This window comes from Pleuronectes platessa, chromosome 4 (assembly GCF_947347685.1).
Source record: "Pleuronectes platessa chromosome 4, fPlePla1.1, whole genome shotgun sequence".
NCBI lineage: Eukaryota > Metazoa > Chordata > Actinopteri > Pleuronectiformes > Pleuronectidae > Pleuronectes > Pleuronectes platessa.
The window spans coordinates 23,659,339-23,676,486 of NC_070629.1; the positions used below are offsets into that span (position 1 = coordinate 23,659,339).

Here is a 17,148-nt window from a genome sequence, read left to right on the forward strand (position 1 = left end):
CTGGACAACTTTGGGGAGGAGATGTTTCGCATGATCATGAATCACCGAGGACAACTTGCACGTATGCTCTTCTGTGAGAGAATTCCTGAGCAACCCCATTTACAGCGTTAAATCTCCTGTGCAGCAGCAGCTCCTGGTGCCTGTTGGCGTGTGTCACCGTGGACCTGCTGGGCTCAGCTCCACGCTGCGAGGCCCCGGAGTCCCTGTGTGAATAGACAGCCCGGGGGCAAAGCTGTGTCAGCACACAATGGACGACAACAAAGGAACTAATTAGCAATCAATTACCGACATGTTTCTGTCCTGCACCTTTTATCTGGTTAGAGTGTATAGAGCAGGTTACCACTCAACATAACCCATTCACACACACACACACACACACACACACACACACACACACACACACACGTACACACCACCTGCTGCCTGTGTCTGTGTGTGTTTTTTGGTGAATTTGGACTATTGCAGGGATTTGAGGTCGCCCAGTGATACACGGTTTAATGCAAGAGAATGTAACCTCTCTACTGTGTGAGAAAACGTATTCAAATCAATCCAATTAGCGCCTTGAAAGGGAGTTTCCTTTCACCGCTTGAGCATAACAGTGTAAAATATAGTTGTTTATCAGCCTCATTTGTGCCAGTCTGTCTCTAAACTCTGCTTCATTGTGTCACGTTGCTTCTCTTCACCTGCAGTGGATCTGAGTCTAGACTGAGAAGAATCTCCATCCACAAAATCAAGACGGATAAAGTATGTATACCTAGTTTTGGCGTGGGGCTTGCTAATTTCACATTAAACACACACACACTCACACACAGACATGCAGGTACACACACACACATGCAGGTACGCACACACACATGCACACACAGACATCTGGGGGGAAAGTGTGCTGAGAGGAGGCTGCTGGTGCCTCTCGTGATAACAACTCTGCATCTCAACAACCTGCATCCATCATCATCAACACTAACATCTGCTCTGAGCCTCAGCCTTAAATCTCTCTCTACTCCCTCCCCCCCCCCCCCCCTCCATCCCTTTACCTCTCTCTACTTTTCACTCCCTCTCCCCCCCCCTTTCTTCCTCCCTGCCTGCTTCTCTTCTTCCACTTCTATTCTGTCCATCTTCTTTCCACCCGGCTCAGCCCCTGATTCGACTCTCGTCCATGCTCCCTCATCTGCTGGCTGCGTGTGGATTTGTTTTCGTTTCAACCATCCTTAAAATCAATATTTAATGATGATGTTATCAGTGCTTTTATGTGTAATTTAGCCGGTGTCAGTATGAATGAGACACTGTCAGCTTTGTGGCGTCAGGCATTTGTTTTCTGTTAATGGGTGCTCCTGGCGGTATACAAACCAAAGCCCATCGGACGTCTGATGGATTTGTCTGTTTAATTTCTGTTCGCGCATGTATTAACACCCATGTGTACAGTACATGTCTCACTGCAAACACACACACACACACACACACACACACACACACACACACACACACACACACACACACATACACAATCAAACACACACACAAACAGGTACAAATATAAAACTATAGAAAGTTGCAAATAAATGTCACAACTGCAAGACCTTGATGTGACATTTCTTCCTTCATATCACCAGAATAAGTCAATGGCCCTGGCTGTGTGTTCACTCCCATTGTGTTCATCTTAAAACACAATCAATCAAAGCAACGGTTTGTTTCACTCCACCGCCCGATTCTGACATTTTCCAAAGCCGTGACAATTATCTCAGCTCTTCAGCTCTGGGAGCCAACATTGTTGAGAGGCAATAATCATGATAGTTTTCTCAGTCATTTTTCTCCCAATAACAAGCCATTTTTAATCCAATTAGGAGTGTTAACGTGAGAGGCATAATACCACGGCCCCTGGGACAGATGAGAGAATATGCAGGACATCTATCCCGACAGTCAATATTGGATTTCTCACTAAGCAGCTGTGCCTGCTCTCCCTGACATTCTCCACCTCTGCACAGTGATCCGTCCTGATTAAACCAGCTTTTCTACTTTATCAACATTCATTACGTGACCCGGTCATGCATGGCCACGGAGACCAGGAATAGAAAAGTTACACGTCTCACGTTGGGTTTTTTCCTTCTGCACCTTTTTTCCCTGCATTCAGCTGTTCAGTGAAAGATGAGATATTGGCACTTTGAACCTGCAGACAGCAGATAGGTGTGTTGTGGTATTCCCCCAAAACTCTCCTCACCTGGACTGACAGGTCAGATTTCCTGTCTCCTGCTGAACCTGAACGCAGGTGGATGAACTTTCTATTTTTTTATTTTTTATAGTGTTGTAATATCCAGCAGTTGCTCTGCATTGAATCCCCTGATTCTAACTGAATTCTAAGCACAGGTAAAACTGGTCTCTTATCAGATCTAATACGTAAACTCACTCAAAATACAATTTAATGTGCAGCACTTTATAATAGGAAAGCTACCAAGGGCTGTCTTAGCTCTAAAGCCAACAGCAGCTAAACATTGCCACCTTCTGGTTGCTGCTGAGACGAACACGGTGCTGTGCAAAAATAGAAAAAGTGTTTTATTCATTCATGCAATTCTTTATTTATTTAATAAAAATCTAGACGGATGGTCAATTGATTTTATCTCATCTCGGTATCACTTAATGAAATATGTCTGTTGATGCTGCACAGAGTCATACAATTATTGTTCCATCAAAAACATTGCTAATAAAACACAGAAAAATGCATGAAATAGGCGGCGGCTGTTTGCGGCTGATTGCAGTCGATACATTTATGCAGTGCACTGAATCATTGTCATTGAGTGCATTGATTACGTGGACTAATCAATGTTTACTAGGCTGGAAAGCACTGGCCAGACCACAGTGGAGGCCGGATGATGAAGGAACACATTTGCTGAGTGTCAAAGGCCCACCCACCTGCCCCGAGCACACACACCTCAGAGCCACCGAGAAGTTCAGCCTCAGAACTTCACCCTGTGTGTGTGTAAGGAAGAACGCACAGTTTATATACTGGATCAGGAGATAAGTGAGAACTGCGTTAAGTGAAAATGGAAGTTAAATGGCACATGGGTTCATGATCTAGCCCATACAGAATGGAGGTGCCAGGGATCGAACCACACATCTTCTGGTTTGTGGACGACCCTCCCTTCCCCCCTGAGCCGTAGCCATATCCCTTCTTTCTTTATACTGATGTGGATTTGTTAATGTGTGAGGAGATGATTCAAAGTGCTGGAAAATGCATCGTATTAGTCGTATCATTGGCTTCTGTGGCTTCTAGGACTGAAACTGAAATAGCCATTGGATCCGATCATACACTGACAGCTCAGTGGACTCATTGCATCTATTGGTTGAGGTTTCAGGCAGAAATCTGCGACTGAAAGACTTATTTCATGAGCTGGAAGAACATTGTGTGAGATACAGAAGCCTCCCGAGACAGACCAGCTCCAAACTGTGTTCCTTTAAGACGGAGTGGTTTAATATGAAGCAGGTTTGTTACCTCTGGCAAGGAGCTTTGTTTGTTTGTAAGCAAGATTACACAAAAACTACTGGACGGATAATCATGAAACCTGGTGGTAGGGTGTGATATGGGTCAGGAAGCAACTCGTCAAAGTTTGGTGTGGATTGTTTGAAAGAACAAGTGATTGTACGAGAGAACATATCAACTGTGTGCCTTCGTAATATTACCTGATTTTAACTTTTCTAACTTTAGTTTTTTTAATCTTTTCACCAGGCCGAGTTTTCAGTAACCAAGGTCACATTAGGTGTTTAGGATCAGGCTGGAGTGAGAAAAGCAACGACTATCACACATGTTGGACTATTGTTGGGTCAATTCAACAAAGAGCATATACAGTAGATATAAATGTAATAAATTGATTGTTTTCACTCTGCTGCACCTATTTCCTTCAGTTAAACTCTCGTACTCTTTGATGCTCTGTGATTGTGTCTCTCTGTCTGGAACAATTACTCCACAGTGCACTCTGTAATTATACTATTATGCAGAATTATTCTCCTCATCCACCTCCCCCCGTCAATCATCGCTGCACAATTCGTAGATGTGTTTATTTGATATCCACATATGACACGTATGTTCCACTGGCTCTTCCTGTAAGAACAATATCTCAGCGTCACTAACATACAATTAGAGCAATATCAGTATTTTCTTACAGATTAATAGAATCAACGTGTTTTATTGTACATTTCCTGTTATTTCGTACCTTTACATGCAGTGTCTCATCAATCATTCCTTATTCTCTGTTTTTACCACAGGCTGTATGAGATGAAAGTCTTTTACTGAGGTAAAACTAATCAAACAAACAGGCCTCTGTCAGATGGGAGCCGCCGACCTCCCCTGTTGGAAGGTAATTAAAAGAAGAGCGTGTTATCCATCGCTCCTCATTAACGTACATGGAATTAACCATTTTCATGGGAGTGGGACGGGGAGGAGGGGATCAACCAGGAAAATCCATGGAGGCTTTAGAGCAATCTCTCTCTGTCAGGTCGGTCCAAACGGGGAGGGTCGGCTCATTACGGCCCCCGCAGGAGATGAATGGGTCAGTCAGGCAGCAAGGAGAGCTGGGCTGGGCCGCTGTGCTGACAGACAGATCCACACAAGGAGTGAGTGTGTGTGTGTGTGTGTGCATTTGTGAATGTGAATGTGTGTGTGTGTGTGATTCAACAACAAACCAAAAACACTGTGCTGCATGTTCCTTCTTTGGCCGGGAGCAGGTGTGCAGAAGCAGGCTGCATGCTGGGATACAAAACAGGGTTAAGACTCTGAGGTGTGGAGTCAACAATCATCGTGATTTCACTTTGACCCCATGGAGAGGGGCCTGTCACATCTGGCCAGCTGAGGCCACGAGCACAGGAGCAGAGGACACCCCAGAATAACAGCCGTCTGAATTATCTTGTCTTCCTCTGTCTTCAAGAACAATTCTGATCAAAAGGAAAACTCAGGTTTTAAGAAAATCATACATATGGTTTTTGATTCTTACTTTGATTTACTTGCAAGGTGGTGAAGCTCGATGGGGTTTAAGCCTGTTCCTACATTCACCACCAGATGGTGGTGTAGTCCTTTGTTGACACTTCTAAGATTTATTTGAAAAATGGGGACAGGCAGATTTAGAAATTAATTCGATTTTAAACAATTTTGAATATCGTTTGGGGAAATAAAATAAATATATTAGAAAAAAATATTAAAATCATGCTTGTTTATTGTCACGTTTTCTTCATATAATTGTGTTGTGTGGCTGATTAATGATTATGATCATTGTTGACTTATAATAATGATTAAAACAACATTAATCATTCTTTTTTATTAGAATGAAACTAAATTAAAGTATTATTACTATTATTAGACTGCATTCCCTTTTACAAGTCCCATTCACACATTCATGCATCATTAATACATACTGCACCTTTCTGTCACACATTCACACTCTTATTAAACATCTCCCATGGGCAATTTAGGGGTTCAGCCTGCAGACTGGGGTCAGGAATCGAACCGCTGATCTTCAAGCCGCTGTGCAACTGTGACACATTGGCACAGGGTGTTAATATGAATCCACTCATCCAGTGAAAGGGTGAGGCTCTGTGGTTGGTGTGAGGTGAAGAGGGCTAGAGGAGAATTAGATGTGATCACATCAGATTAGAAGGTCTGTGAACAGCACAATATGAATTGATATATCTGCTCATGGTTCAGAGCTGTGTAATGAGACTGTGGGGCTACTTGTTCATTAAAATCTATCGATTCATTTAATAAATTGGATTAGAACAATTACAGTATGTATCACAGCACCACATCACACACATCACAGCACTTGTGTGACATCGCCGAGGGACAGGCACTTGTAGCACACGCTGCAGCCTGAAACACACACCCACACACACACACCCACACACACATGCACACACACACACCGTGTAGCATTTTGCTAACATTTCCTCTCCCTCTGCTGTCAGTCACATTAGCAGACCACACTCCAGTGGCGAGACCTCGGGCTAATAGGTTCAGACCTTATTATCACTGACCACCGGCTTCTAAATGAAAGTAATACACCTCGAATAGGTCATCAGCATTGTAGACAGCACCCAAGGTCTAAATGTGACTCATTACGTTCACTATTGTTCCGCTGTTGTTGTTGTTTTTCCGGTGTGTTTGCTTGTATGTGGCCTCGCAGCCCTTCATCAGTACAAGAGAATGTCAGCTATCATTAGCCGGGGATAATTGCGGGGCAGAGTTTCACGCAGTCTTCTTTTCAGATGACTGAGTGTGTGTGAACGCTGACAGGATGATGATCATCTCTTACACACAGCCACATCTCGGTTTGACCTTTCACAATGGCAGCGTGGACACCCACAATTAGTCTCATCCAAATAAATTGGCTCCCTCCCTCCGAACCGAATTACATCACGGCGCCCCTCACTCTGCCTCTCTGCCTCTTTTCTATACCTGCATCCATCTTTTCCATTGGTCTCGTGCAAGATGTGTCTCTAGACAGATTGTCCTTGTTTTGTTGTTGTATTAAAGAAGTCCTTTATTCTTGGCTGTACAGATGAATCTTCTCAGCAGCAGGAAACCACCCGGGTTGTGGCCATGTTGTGAACTACAATGACCCGCAGTGAATTTAAGGCCCAACAGTCCCCTAATTTCAATCAAGCTGAACAAAATTACACACACTCGTAAATCTGGGGTTTTCAAATCAAGATTCATGAGTTACTCTTCGGACAAACAGTTGAAAACAGCTGTAAAACACCTTCTAACGCAATGTTTAAAAACGCAAATAAAATCAGATTCTCTCCCTAATCCGAGTCTGTGCAAACATTTTATGGCTTCTTCTCTGACGCATGTGGAATTCCTTCCAGCATGAAGCATCCTTCTGTTCAGTTTCATCTTGCTTAGAAACAAACAAACAAACAACAAGTAGTGAAAACACAACCTCTTTTACACAGACATACAAGGGACAACCCAACCGCACACTCAATGAACAGTCTCTGGGACACTGAGGCTCTGCTGCAGTGTAAGTCGTGTGACTCCAGCACGTAACCTTCTCATGCCAAAACAATACAAACTAGAAACCCATCAAGTGTCATGTTGATCTGTTCGGTGTCTTTTGCAAAATCCTGCTGACAAACCAACAAACGAGATCTCTAACATCTTTAAAAGCAATTAAACCCAATTTCCCCTTGATGTCTTCTATTTTGCCCGTTACACTAATCAGCACCTTGATCCAGGAAGTTGGCCATCCAACATGCCTGAAGTGTATGGTATCGATCAGCCACAGATTTCCGACCCTGTAGAGCTGGGGGGGGCGGAGAAGGAAGAGAGGAAGTAGAGATAAGAGGTCAAATAAGTTAAAACATGTGTGGAGGCACGTTTGTACTTTAGAAAGAACAACAACCCCGTCTCCAGGAAACAACACTCACAACAGAGGGGTTGTTATTGCTGGAGAATAAATGTCCTTTCCATTCAGCACCCTGAGGAGATTTACAGGTTTGCACCTCACTTACGTAGGAGCTTCAGACCTCTACTGCCCCATGACCATTCAATTGATGTTTCCTCTGAGGTCCTGCAGATGGGAACTGAATCCAATTCATTGGCACATTTGAAAATTGTATTTTAACTTGCGCTAATTCCCAATTTCCGTTCAAAACATGTGCCTGGGTTTGACTTAATGGTTTCATTACAATGTGTTTATTAATCAGGCACAAAACAAGCCTCTTATGTTGATTTCAATCTAAACAAATGTTGAAAAGCACTTTTTGAATTAAGGCACGAAGGCTATGAAATGTTTGGATAAATGCATATGTCCAGTATTGGTAACTTTAGCATCATATTGAAAAACAAAAAGTAAATTCAATGTTATCACCAACTTACACACATCATGACCTTTAATTCGATTTCAGACGCAGCTCCTTGTTCCCCCAAGGGCATTTGCTAATGCCCTTATATGGCTCCTCTGAACGAATTGCTGTTTATCCGGATCCAGTGAGTCCCCCCCCCCCCGGCTCTGTGTTCCTCAGTGACCCTCTGATGTGGGCCTGCCTGCCTGTGTGCCTGAGCGGCTATAAAAGCTGCCACCTCGCAGCCAGCGCCGTCATTTCCCCCCCAATCCGCACCAGGAAACCTTTTTCAGCGAGAGACGCACTTCACCATGTCGCTGGCCGTGCGCGCACCACTGCTCGTCTTCCTCATCTCCCTCTCCTCCAGGATGGGGCTCAGCCGATACGTAGAGGTAAGATCCCGCTCATACCAGTGTGCGAATGTGTGCTTGAGCCAATGCAAGGTGGAATAAGTCACGCAGGGTGAATTTGTCAAAGTAAAGAACTTGTCTCTGTGTGTGTGTGATCCAGGACGTGGAGGCGACGGATGGGTTGTACTCTCTGCTCGGTTTGGACCAGAAGAGAGACTCAGAGGATTATATTTTCCGTCGACCTCTCAGTAAGTGCTGCTGTGAATAAAGCTTAATAGTCAATGAGGCTCTGAACATTGATGATTTACTTTGTAAACAGCGTGTCAAATACAACCCACATTTCGAAGCGGTGAGTGAAGGGATGTTTAACTGTATCTGTGGTAAATGGTTTGGTATTTATATATCCAGCTTTTCTATTCTTGATGACCACTTAAAGTGCTTAACGGTACAGTTTGTCATCCACACACACACACACACACACACACACACACACACACACACACACACACACACACACACACACACACACACACATGCATACAGTGCATCTATTAGGGCCATTCAGGACTCAGCATTTTGCCCAGGGACACTTAGGCATGCAGATGGGGAAGACTGCAATCGAACTGCCGACCTTCTGGTTGGAGGACGACCGCTCTACCCCTTAGCCACAGCCACGCCATGCAGTTACGATAGAGTCAATCAATCAATCAATCAAAAATCAATCAGCTACATCTCTACATTGTGGAGCCTGCACGTGTAGTAGTGTGTGTGCATGTGTGTATTTAATGTGTGCAGTAACTAATACCTGCAGTCTAAGTGTTTATGATCAATGAAGACGTCAGTGTTATGTAAGACTTTTCTTAGAGTCCACATCTGTCAGACTCCACGCAGCTACATCAGCTGTTTCAAAGGTTCAAAGAAAACTGGTCAACACTTGTGTCTCTTGAACACTGCACACTTTGTTGTTTCTGACCCTAAAGCTGATACCGTCACACTTTCCCCCGCATGATTTTTCAAAGATCAAATCGAATAAAGGTGGATTCTTCGAGATCTAAAGACGGGCGAAGACGTCCCATGAATCCCCTCCACTGTTACAATGAACCAATGAAGTTTGTCTCTGTGTGTTTGTTTGTTCAAAGGATGCTTGGACATGCTGGCCACAGACGGTTACTTCTCCTTCGCGGCGTCTCGGCCACAGCTCGCCTGCGCTGCCTTCATCATCGCCGAGCCCAGTGAGGTCATCAGCCTGGAGCTGTTTGACGTCAATATCGACTGCAGCGCTGGAGATTTCATCAAGGTTGGCCCCGCTCACCCGAGAGAAAGACAGCACCCACACATCCTCAGCCCTCACGGAGCGAGGGAGACAGGAAGTTCATTGCTTTTTGCGATTTAACTTAAACCCTGAATTCTATTTCATCTCGATTGAAATGGTGACAAACAGGGTTGAGGCAGCGTTAGGAGGCCACACTGGATCTTCTGTGCATTGGTCACATTAGTCAGAGCAAGTGTGGGAAGAGGAGGCTTTGGTTCTGAAGCCAAGCCTTCAGGTTCAGTGTGGGCCAGCCTGGTGTGAACGCTTGACAGGGAGAAAACACTCGTTGAGTTGTGGAGGCTGGACCGAGGTGTTTGTGCATCTGGTTAACGACAGCAGCTATACACTTCAGCATGAAGTCATTACGGCCGCTCACACAGACACTCAACACCACACCTCTTCATGTCCTTCCGCTTCTCTCTTCAAACATGAATACCTCGATATTTATAGAGCAACATTTCCATTGGATAATGGTAAATAAGATCTGTGGAGGGGGCTGGGAATACTGTTGGCCTGATAGCCGTAGAAAAGCCACCTTAATGAACAAATACAAAATAATTTCACTATCCTATCAGCGGATGCTTGAATCAAGCTTTAATAAAATTAGTTTCAGAGGCAGGCATGTTGGTAAACAGAGTAATGGATACAAAATAAGTATTTACTCATCTTTCGCTGTAATCGATAGGAAATAGGAATTTATTAATCTAGCATGAAATATAGAACTGCTCCAATTGTCCATGATGTTCACGTCTTAGTGGATGTGAACAGAAACTAGTCATAATATAGACCAAAATAAAAAATGGCAATTTGCCCAAGTTTTCTACATCCAGCTTGATCCAAGGGATTTTCTCTGGGTCCCAGTAAACACTGATATACACCTAGACTTCATATTTTAAACTCTAAACCAATATTGTCCTTAGAGTGATATTATAACTGCACTGCCTGAATCGATCAAATAAAGTGTGCGATGATCACTGTAACATTTCCTCCCCCCAGATATTCGATGGCTGGGTCCTGAAGGGAGAGAAGTTCCCCAGCAGTCGGGACCACCAGCTCCCCATGCACCAGCGCTACACAGACTACTGCTCCTCTCCGGGATCAGGAGCCTCCAGCCGCTCCTCCCAGAACGTCGCCATGATCTTCTTCCGCATCCACAGCCCGGACAGCGGCTTCACCCTCGCCGTCAAAAAGCTGCACAACCCCTTTCGTGAGTCCTGCTGCACACATTTGAAACCAAGTTATGGCGTGAGGCTTTCAAATGAAAATAAACAGATGCCAAACCCATGAAAGGGAAATTACACAATAAATTGTGATAAAAAAAAGGACAAACAAGCACCACGGACTTGCATCTAAATCAGTTTTGTGTTGCTTGTGCTTTGAGGTGGAGAGATGGACGGGTGCAACTCACTTGTGTGCATGCATGTGTGTTCTTCCCGGACATTTGCGCTTGGTCGAGCATTAATCCAGGCCGAGGGCGACAGGAAGAGATTGAATGAGAGGGGTGCACCTGTTCTCCAGCTGCTTGACAAACACAGCGCTAACACTGTGTCAGGCCACAGAACAGAACAATCCCAGTCTGGCTGCGAGGCAGCGACGGACAGAGGAGGAGCACTGACACACAGGTTGAACGGATTGTCTGTAGCAGAGCAGTTGAATCTCAGACAGGTTTTTAAGGCTTTATTCATACGTTGACCCTCTAATATTTATTTATTTTACCTCACAGCAAGCTTCTGATGTGTCGCTCCAACTGGATAGGACTGGCTGTGAAACAGAGTTTATTATTTATTATATATATATAATTCATGTAATAAATTCTGTCTCTCAAATTTTGTAGATCCCATTTGAACAATAATGAGTCCCTCAAAGTTTATGCTCCCTGTGGGACAGTCAGTTTGAAACTGCTGTAATGCTGTAGTGATGAGGGACTTTTATTAAAACCAGATTTGATTTACTTTATTTCTTCCCATCCTTTGTAAGTGTGAGGAACGGATACCATCGTAAAAATGGAAATACGATACACTTGCACAACAGTTGAGAGCCATTCACATGTTGCCTTTGCCAAGCAGATAGTGCTCGGTGATATTCGTTCCAACATTCTCCACTCAGCGCTGATAGCCAAGCCTCATTTACCACGAACACGTCTCTAAATGAACAACAGGCCGGCAGGAGTAAAGGGTTCCGACTCCTGTTGGTGCCTGTCTAGTCTACCATACTGTTATCAATTCAAATTTCATTATTTTCTCATCTTTGTCATCAGAACTGCGATTGGATTTCCATGCTCGTCCCTAATTGTGTCCCCTCCCTGCAGTCAGCCTTGATTATATCCAATTTGTGACATGAGGTGTCAATAATGAGTTTCTCTAGCGATGGGGAACCGTTCATTTGAAACCTCTGCTTGTGTGTGTGTGTGTGTGTGTGTGTGTGTGTGTGTGTGTGTGTGTGTGTAAAGCCTGCAACATCATGTCTCAGAGTCCAGAGGGCAGCTTCACCATGGTGATGCCACACCAACGCAGAAACTGCAGCTTCTCCATCATCTACCCCGTGGAGATCCGACTGACAGAACTCGGCCTGGGGCAGGCCAAAAGCAACGAGCTCATGCTGCAGGTGAGACACGCACGGACTGATGAACAGACAGACAGAGAGACAGACAGACATAGAGACAGAGAGACAAAGAGACAGAGAGACAGACAGACAGAGAGACAGAGAGACAGAGAGACAGAGAGACAGACAGAGAGACAGACAGATAGACAGACAGATAGACAGACAGACAGAGAGACAGAGAGACAAAGAGACAGACAGAGAGACAGAGAGACAGAGAGACAGACAGACAGAGAGACAGACAGACAGACAGACAGAGAGACAGAGAGACAGACAGACAGAGAGACAGACAGACAGACAGATGGACTGACAAACAACCTTGTTTTTCTTGCAATATAAACTCATTGTCCTCTCCACGTCCACTCCTTTTACTGGAACAATTCTTAAATTATCACATAATATGGTGGACAGAAGACAGAAGGCCTTTTGAAATACTCTGTGGTCTGTGGTTTAACTCTGGAGCTGCCACTGTCACAGCAGATCGTTGTTATCAGATAGGGTTGTTCTCAGTAAAGCCACAGACATTGGAAAGTTATTTATATGTGGTTTGTCCATGTACCAGCCACATTAACCATATATTTAATTTTTCCCTCAACTTTAACAAATCTTTTCAGAAATAAATCAGAGGGGAAACTCTAGGTTCTAGTAGCCTGGTTGCAGGACATCTTTAATCAACATGTTGGTGTTCTATCAAATTGATTTTAAATTGTACAAACACTGAAGTGTAAAGATTAGGATATAGCGTCAACCTCTAGTTTCCAGTCTATATGCTAAGCTAACTGGTTTCAAGCTTATTTATTGTTTATGTTCAGATATGAGAGTCTCTCTTCCTGTTCAACTCTTTGCATGAAAGTGAATGAGCAAAAAAACTTTTCCCTTGACCAATAGAAGTTTCATGTTCCCTGTTGCCACATGTGGATATCATAACAGAAGTGAACTAAAAATCCTTGGCAGCGAATTTTTGAAAAATATTGTCACTGAAAGAAATCCAAGGTTTAGGAGGGTCGTCCAAAACAAATGTTCTGTTTGGCCAAAAGTTTGCCGACACCCTGATGTTCTGCTCTACCGGGTCGGATAATAGACTTCTGGGGTAGGATGTCTAATCAAAGCCATAAAAATAACAAAAAAACGAGCATTAAATATTCACTTTTATGTGTAAAACCTTTTCAGATCATTTTTCAGCAGTCCACTGAAGAAAAACTCTACTTATATTCCTATTTGCAAGTAGATGTTAATATCGCTTTAACTGCAGAATGTTTGTGCTGCTCGCTGACAGGTTCACCATATCAACCTAAAATGTGAAGAGACGTCATATTTAAGTTCATCGTTCGTTCAAAGTCCAGAGCTCAGAGTCAGAGAAGGACAGAAACTGTGTAAATCCTGTTGGTGACAGGCTGAGAGTAATGAAAAGGCTCCTGAAGATGTTAGCAGCTGGTCGGACACCGGCTGCCAGACTTCTGACATCATGATTAACGGACTGTTCTGCGTTTACAGGGCCAAATACAAAAAACTCAATGCAAACTAGATGGTTTGCATTGAGCGAATACAGCTGCTTGGGATCATATAATATGTCAAAAGTATGTGATAAACGAGGAGAATATATACAATTTATGGACTGAGGGTTGAATCCTGAAGGTAAATATAATTTTTATTGACAGTGATCACCTCCCAGAGTGCACATTTTTTTTCATAGAAAGTTCCCCTCAAACCAATTTTCACGGGTCATCATCTTTGTATCCTGGGCTCAGAGCCACCCAAGACAACTGGTTTTAAGAAACACAAACAAGCCGAATCATTGTTTCCACTCTAGCACAATCATAACATGTGCAGTCATAACCACACACTCAGTTCACAGTTTGCTTGTTATCTTCTTCCCTGTCAGCAGGAAGATGTGTAGCATTGCTTTTGCAACTTTGTGCCAGTAAGAGACCAGACACAAGAAAATATGTTTGTTGTTATATAGCTTGTTACTTATGCCTTAGCTTAGCTCCACTGCCTTAGCTCCACTTCAGCAACTGAAGACGCCGATGTTTGTGTTGTGCAGAGGCAGGTGTGGTCGGGCTGTTCTGGGTCAGGTGACTTCGTGGAGCTGCTGGGAGGGAATGGGGTGGACACCTCCAAGATGTTCCCTGTGGCCGACCTCTGTTTCTCCACCAATGGGCTCGGTGAGTCTCAGACGCCCCAGTTTACCTCCAGAGTGAATCTGTTTGTTTTTGTGTAATAGCAGGTTTCCATCGGAAGGTTTTAATATGTGAATCCGTCCTCTTGCTCTGTCACATTAGTATTGCTATATAGTTTTATTTAATGCTTAAACCTACCACTGACTTTACCTGAATATAACCTGGATTTTTCGAACACATTTCACCTTGTTTATTGAGAAAAACATGTGAACTGAACTGCAGCTGCACATTTCAGGAAAACACTCATCAACTCTTCATCATAAGAGCTGCAACCGAAAAAATTCCTTCTGGAATATATTGCATACAGTATATTTTCCACTTATGCAGAGATTACGCAGGAGATCAGCACTTCAAATCCTTCATGGTGAATTAATTTCAATACAGTTTTATTGGTAGAGCATCAAATTGCTATCATCTGTATGCATACATTATGAATCACCAAAGATGCTAACTGTGTTTTACAACCTGATTTTACTATTGCAAAAGTAAACACTAATATATTTCCATCTATATTCATGTGAGGGATTGTGCACTATGCCCTTCAGAGTATATGATTTAGAATCGTTTGTTATCATCGAATGACTGGGCAATTTCTACATTTTCAATCGCAATATGCTGTACCAAAGATTTGTCCTTTGATTTATACACTCGTAATAACGAGGCTAAGCAGGTCTGGCTACAGAACAAAATGTCCTGTGTGTGTTCCTGTGTAAAATATCTGTTTTTCTCTTTGGCCCTCAGCCCAGATGAAAATTGGTTGTGATAACTCAGTGGTGAGGGTGGTGTCCAGTGGGAACTACATCAACCGAGTTTCCTTCCAGTACCGACTACTGGAACACAACGAGCTCCCCAAGACCCAAGAGAACAGTCTGGATAATTTCTGCTCTGTGGAATGAGACCACACACACACACGCGCACATGTAAACCGACGGACTCACACGTGAACATGCGCACACGACCACACAGCCATTCGCTTCTCTGTAAATAGACCAGTTTATGGGAAATGGCCCATTTGACAAATGCTGTCAATACATATTTTGTATTGTTATTGCCAGTTATTTTATTTAGTGTCATTTGGGTATAAAGTATTTATTTGAATAGTTATTTCATTCCTCTCAATTATTTCTATGTTACTTATAGATGATGGTGAATATACTTGTTTTCCTTTTTAGTCTTGATCTGTGAAACATTTACTCTGTTGGCGAGAGCATCCTTCCCTCTGTTTATATCAGTATGTGTTCTTTTGGAGGGTCGTCCTCTCTGCTGTCTCATGTTTATATCACCATGACTATTTAAAATAAATATGACTTGCATGACAAAACACATCTTTTAATGTTTGGCTTCTGTGAGTGACTGTGAATAACTTCATGTTCCGTCTGTGTATCTGTTTTACCTCAAAACCACAATAATGCTGTGCTCAGGAGAACTGAATAAATAGGGTTATGTTCTTCAGTCTGTTCAGCAGTAAATAAAAAACTAGAATCACACTTAGTGGAACATATACCTCAGCCAAGGCCAAACTATCTCCTTATGAAACCACATTTAAATTAAATCATTATTTGCATTAGATATATTGTAAAGTCTCAGCCCCTTAAATATGCAGAGATCTCTCCACAAAATCTCAAGGAAATCAGTTTCATAATCCTGTTAACTAACGATGACAGATGAAAACAACTTCCTTGGGGAAGGCAAAACAAAGTTATTGTGTGCTACTGAGATTATTCTTTAGCGGAACTTACAGATACCTTACATATCCCTATACGCCTGGGTTTGATCAGGGCAGGTGATAAGAGAACAGAGACAGGGGCATGCATCTTTTCACTTTCTTAGAAGGACATTTTGGATCCCCACATCGTTTTACGCAGAAAGTGTTGAGATGAAGGTCAGAATTATAAATTATAGGAACAAAATAAGGTAGCTCCTGACAGACTTTTAGTGCATCGCCTCATCTAGAGTGTTAATATTCAGTAATTTTTCATCAATGAGGTTAGGCTAGGGCTCCTGAGCAAGGCACCTTACTCTCCCAACATCTGCCCCCCTTGCGCCGTACATGCCGCACCTGCTCACTGCTCTGTGTGTCCTTCACCAGATGGGTTAAAAGCAGAGGTTACATTTCCCTACCTGCATGAGTGTGCCTGTGCATGTCTGTGCATGTGTTTTGGACAAATAAATGTATCTTAATCTTAATCTTAGGCACGTTCATCATTTTATGAAGGGCTCATATCAATATCCGAACAACAATCAGTACAACACATACGTCCGCCAAGACCCAGCGGTCCCCTAAAATCCCCACAGAGTTGAACTCACTCATATTCCTATTAATCCCAGGGGGAAAGGGGAGAATATATATATATATGTGAATTTGTTCTCAAACTACTGACAAAATACTGTGCCATATATTAATATGTTTGAAAAGCCTCAGAGCTATAAAAGTAATCAGCAAGATCATAAAGTAAATTCCAAAACATACTGGGAGGCAAATGTGACTAAGCTGAAACAGGAGGTAATCATGGCTCTGGTTCTGCTTAAAGATTAGTTCTGGTGGGCTGGAGTCAAACAATAGATTTTTGACTAAAACATGTGAAAAGACTGTTGCAATAATCAAGACATGAAGAAATAAAAGGATTTGACATGGTCTGTGTGTCTTTAAGCATTGGGAAAACATTGTGTTTTTGGCCTTAATACAGAATAAAATCAAATTTATGGACATTTGTGGTCTTAAGTGAGATGTTGCTACATCAACTGGCAGAACTGCCGTGAAATTTAAGACATTTACGAGCCCGTTAGGTTCAATTGCAGAAGATTCCTTAACTTCATAACAGCGTCAAGTCCAGTTCTTTTGTTTGTTATCTGCAAAAGCTAAAGACACTCCCTACTGAGT

At 43.0% G+C, this 17,148-nt stretch overlaps 1 protein-coding gene across 1 annotated transcript; it reads left to right on the forward strand.

Moving 5' to 3' along the window:
- Positions 1–8,054: 8,054 nt before the first annotated feature.
- Positions 8,055–15,590, forward strand: LOC128438351 (corticotropin-releasing factor-binding protein). The gene is made up of 7 exons (XM_053420905.1): positions 8,055–8,219; positions 8,338–8,425; positions 9,317–9,474; positions 10,486–10,696; positions 11,939–12,093; positions 14,132–14,252; positions 15,009–15,590. The coding sequence occupies exons 1-7, from the start codon at positions 8,139–8,141 to the stop codon at positions 15,161–15,163; spliced, it is 969 nt and encodes a 322-aa protein (XP_053276880.1). The 5' UTR covers positions 8,055–8,138; the 3' UTR covers positions 15,164–15,590.
- The last annotated feature ends 1,558 nt before the right edge of the window (positions 15,591–17,148 follow it).